At 53.2% G+C, this 1,713-nt stretch overlaps 1 protein-coding gene across 1 annotated transcript; it reads right to left on the bottom strand.

Moving 5' to 3' along the window:
• Positions 1 to 372: 372 nt before the first annotated feature.
• ACTRT2 (actin-related protein T2) lies at positions 373 to 1,506 on the bottom strand. Its single transcript, XM_006871735.1, has one exon. It carries the CDS (start codon positions 1,504 to 1,506, stop codon positions 373 to 375), a length of 1,134 nt encoding a protein of 377 aa, XP_006871797.1.
• Between the last annotated feature and the right edge of the window lie 207 nt (positions 1,507 to 1,713).

Here is a 1,713-nt window from a genome sequence, read left to right as displayed (position 1 = left end):
ACTCTGTCTCCTGGGCACTGGATCCCTCAGAATTACTTTAAACACTGTTTAAAATGCAGATTCCAGAACCCCTACTGAACCAAGACCCAGGCACCTGCCTTACTACAAAGATCTACTCAACAGTGGACTTTCTAGGAAAAGGCAATATACAAAGGGGCATGGAATAGGGTGGGAGACATAGAATCTCTAGAAAAGATTCACTGCCAGGGTCAGAATTAAATTCTGGTGCCAGCAAGAATAAACCAAACCCCTACTTGACCAAGTATTCCCATCAATTTTTCTTTTATTGAACATCCTGATGAAACCAACAGGCAATTCTACATCCCCCTGGTGGCTGTAGACAACACCAACGTTGTCTCCTAGGGCTGATCCCTAAAAACACCTCCTCTGAACCACAGATGTCCCAAACTCCTTGAAATCTGCCATGGTGACCCACATCTGCTTAAAGCTGCTAAGCGAGGTGACGATGGAGGCACCAATCCACGTGGAGAACCACCGGTCAGGGGGTGCTGTGATCTTGATGGGGACCCCTTTGGAAGCCAGCTGCTCCAGCTCTCTCAGGAGCCTGTCGTCAAGCCCCGGGAACAGTGTGGTGCCCCCGGACAGCACAATCTCCCCAAAGAGGGTCTTCTGGATATCGACATCACACTTCATGATACTGCTGGAGACCATTTTGGGAAGCCCTGGGCTGTGGATGCCCATCTGGTCTGGCACAAAGAGGGCCTCAGGTGCCTGGAAGATCTGATTCCCGAGGTGGATAATGTTCCCATCAGGCAGCTTGTACTCTTTCAGGACTCCCTCCAGCATCCTGCACTGCTCCTTATCCGGCTCCAAGGCCACGTAGCACAGCTTCTCTTTGATGTCGTTCACCAGGGTCTTGTACAGTGTGCAGGGGAAGGTGTGGCCACTGGCCAGGAGGAGCCGGCTGAGGTGCTCCGTGATGTCCCTTCCTGCCACATAGAGCTTGGTGACAGCATGTGGCAGGGAATAGCCCTCGAAGATGGGAACGGTACAAGTGATTCCATCCCCACTGTCTACCACCAGGCCAGTGACACAGGCAGAGGCATAGAGCGCTAGCACCGCCTGGTCTGATAGGTAGAAAGCAGGCACATTGAAGGTCTCAAACATGACCTCTGCCATCTTCTCGCGGTTCTCCCGGGGGTTCAAGGAGGGCTCAGTCATGAGCACAGGTCGCTCGTTGGGTTTCACACCCAGCTCCCACTCGAAAAGGTGCTGCCAGAGCTTCTCCATGTCGTCCCAGTTTGTGACTAGGCCGCGCTCAATGGGGTAGTGCAACTGTAAGGTCTCATACTTGTATAGCGCTTCCTCCCCAACAAAGTACTTCTTCTGGTTGGCTCCGGCTGAAGCAGTCTTGAGTTTCGGATGTCCTATGATGGAGCTGATGACATGGCGGGGTCCAATCTCGCCCGAGAGGCCAGCCTTGCAGAGCCCTGACCCATTGTCAAAAATCACCGCAGGAGAATCTAACACGTGCGGATTCAACATGGCTAGAGCATCCTTCTCAGAAGGTCACCAAAATAAAAGCAGCTTACTCTTGGGCTACTCTGTGACACAGAGTCCTCTGGAAGCTTTAGGGGCACAGGATTCCACAGTTCTCGGGGTGTCTCCCAGAAGGGCTAGCAGGCTGTCCCCAGTCCCCGACAACCCCTACCCTCCACCCACATATCTGTCCCCCTTTCAGCTGGGGGGCCT

The sequence above is a fragment of the Chrysochloris asiatica genome, unplaced genomic scaffold (genome assembly GCF_000296735.1).
Source record: "Chrysochloris asiatica unplaced genomic scaffold, ChrAsi1.0 scaffold00173, whole genome shotgun sequence".
NCBI lineage: Eukaryota > Metazoa > Chordata > Mammalia > Afrosoricida > Chrysochloridae > Chrysochloris > Chrysochloris asiatica.
The sequence above is the reverse complement of the archived record's forward strand: the minus strand, read 5'-3'. Positions and strand labels throughout refer to the sequence as shown.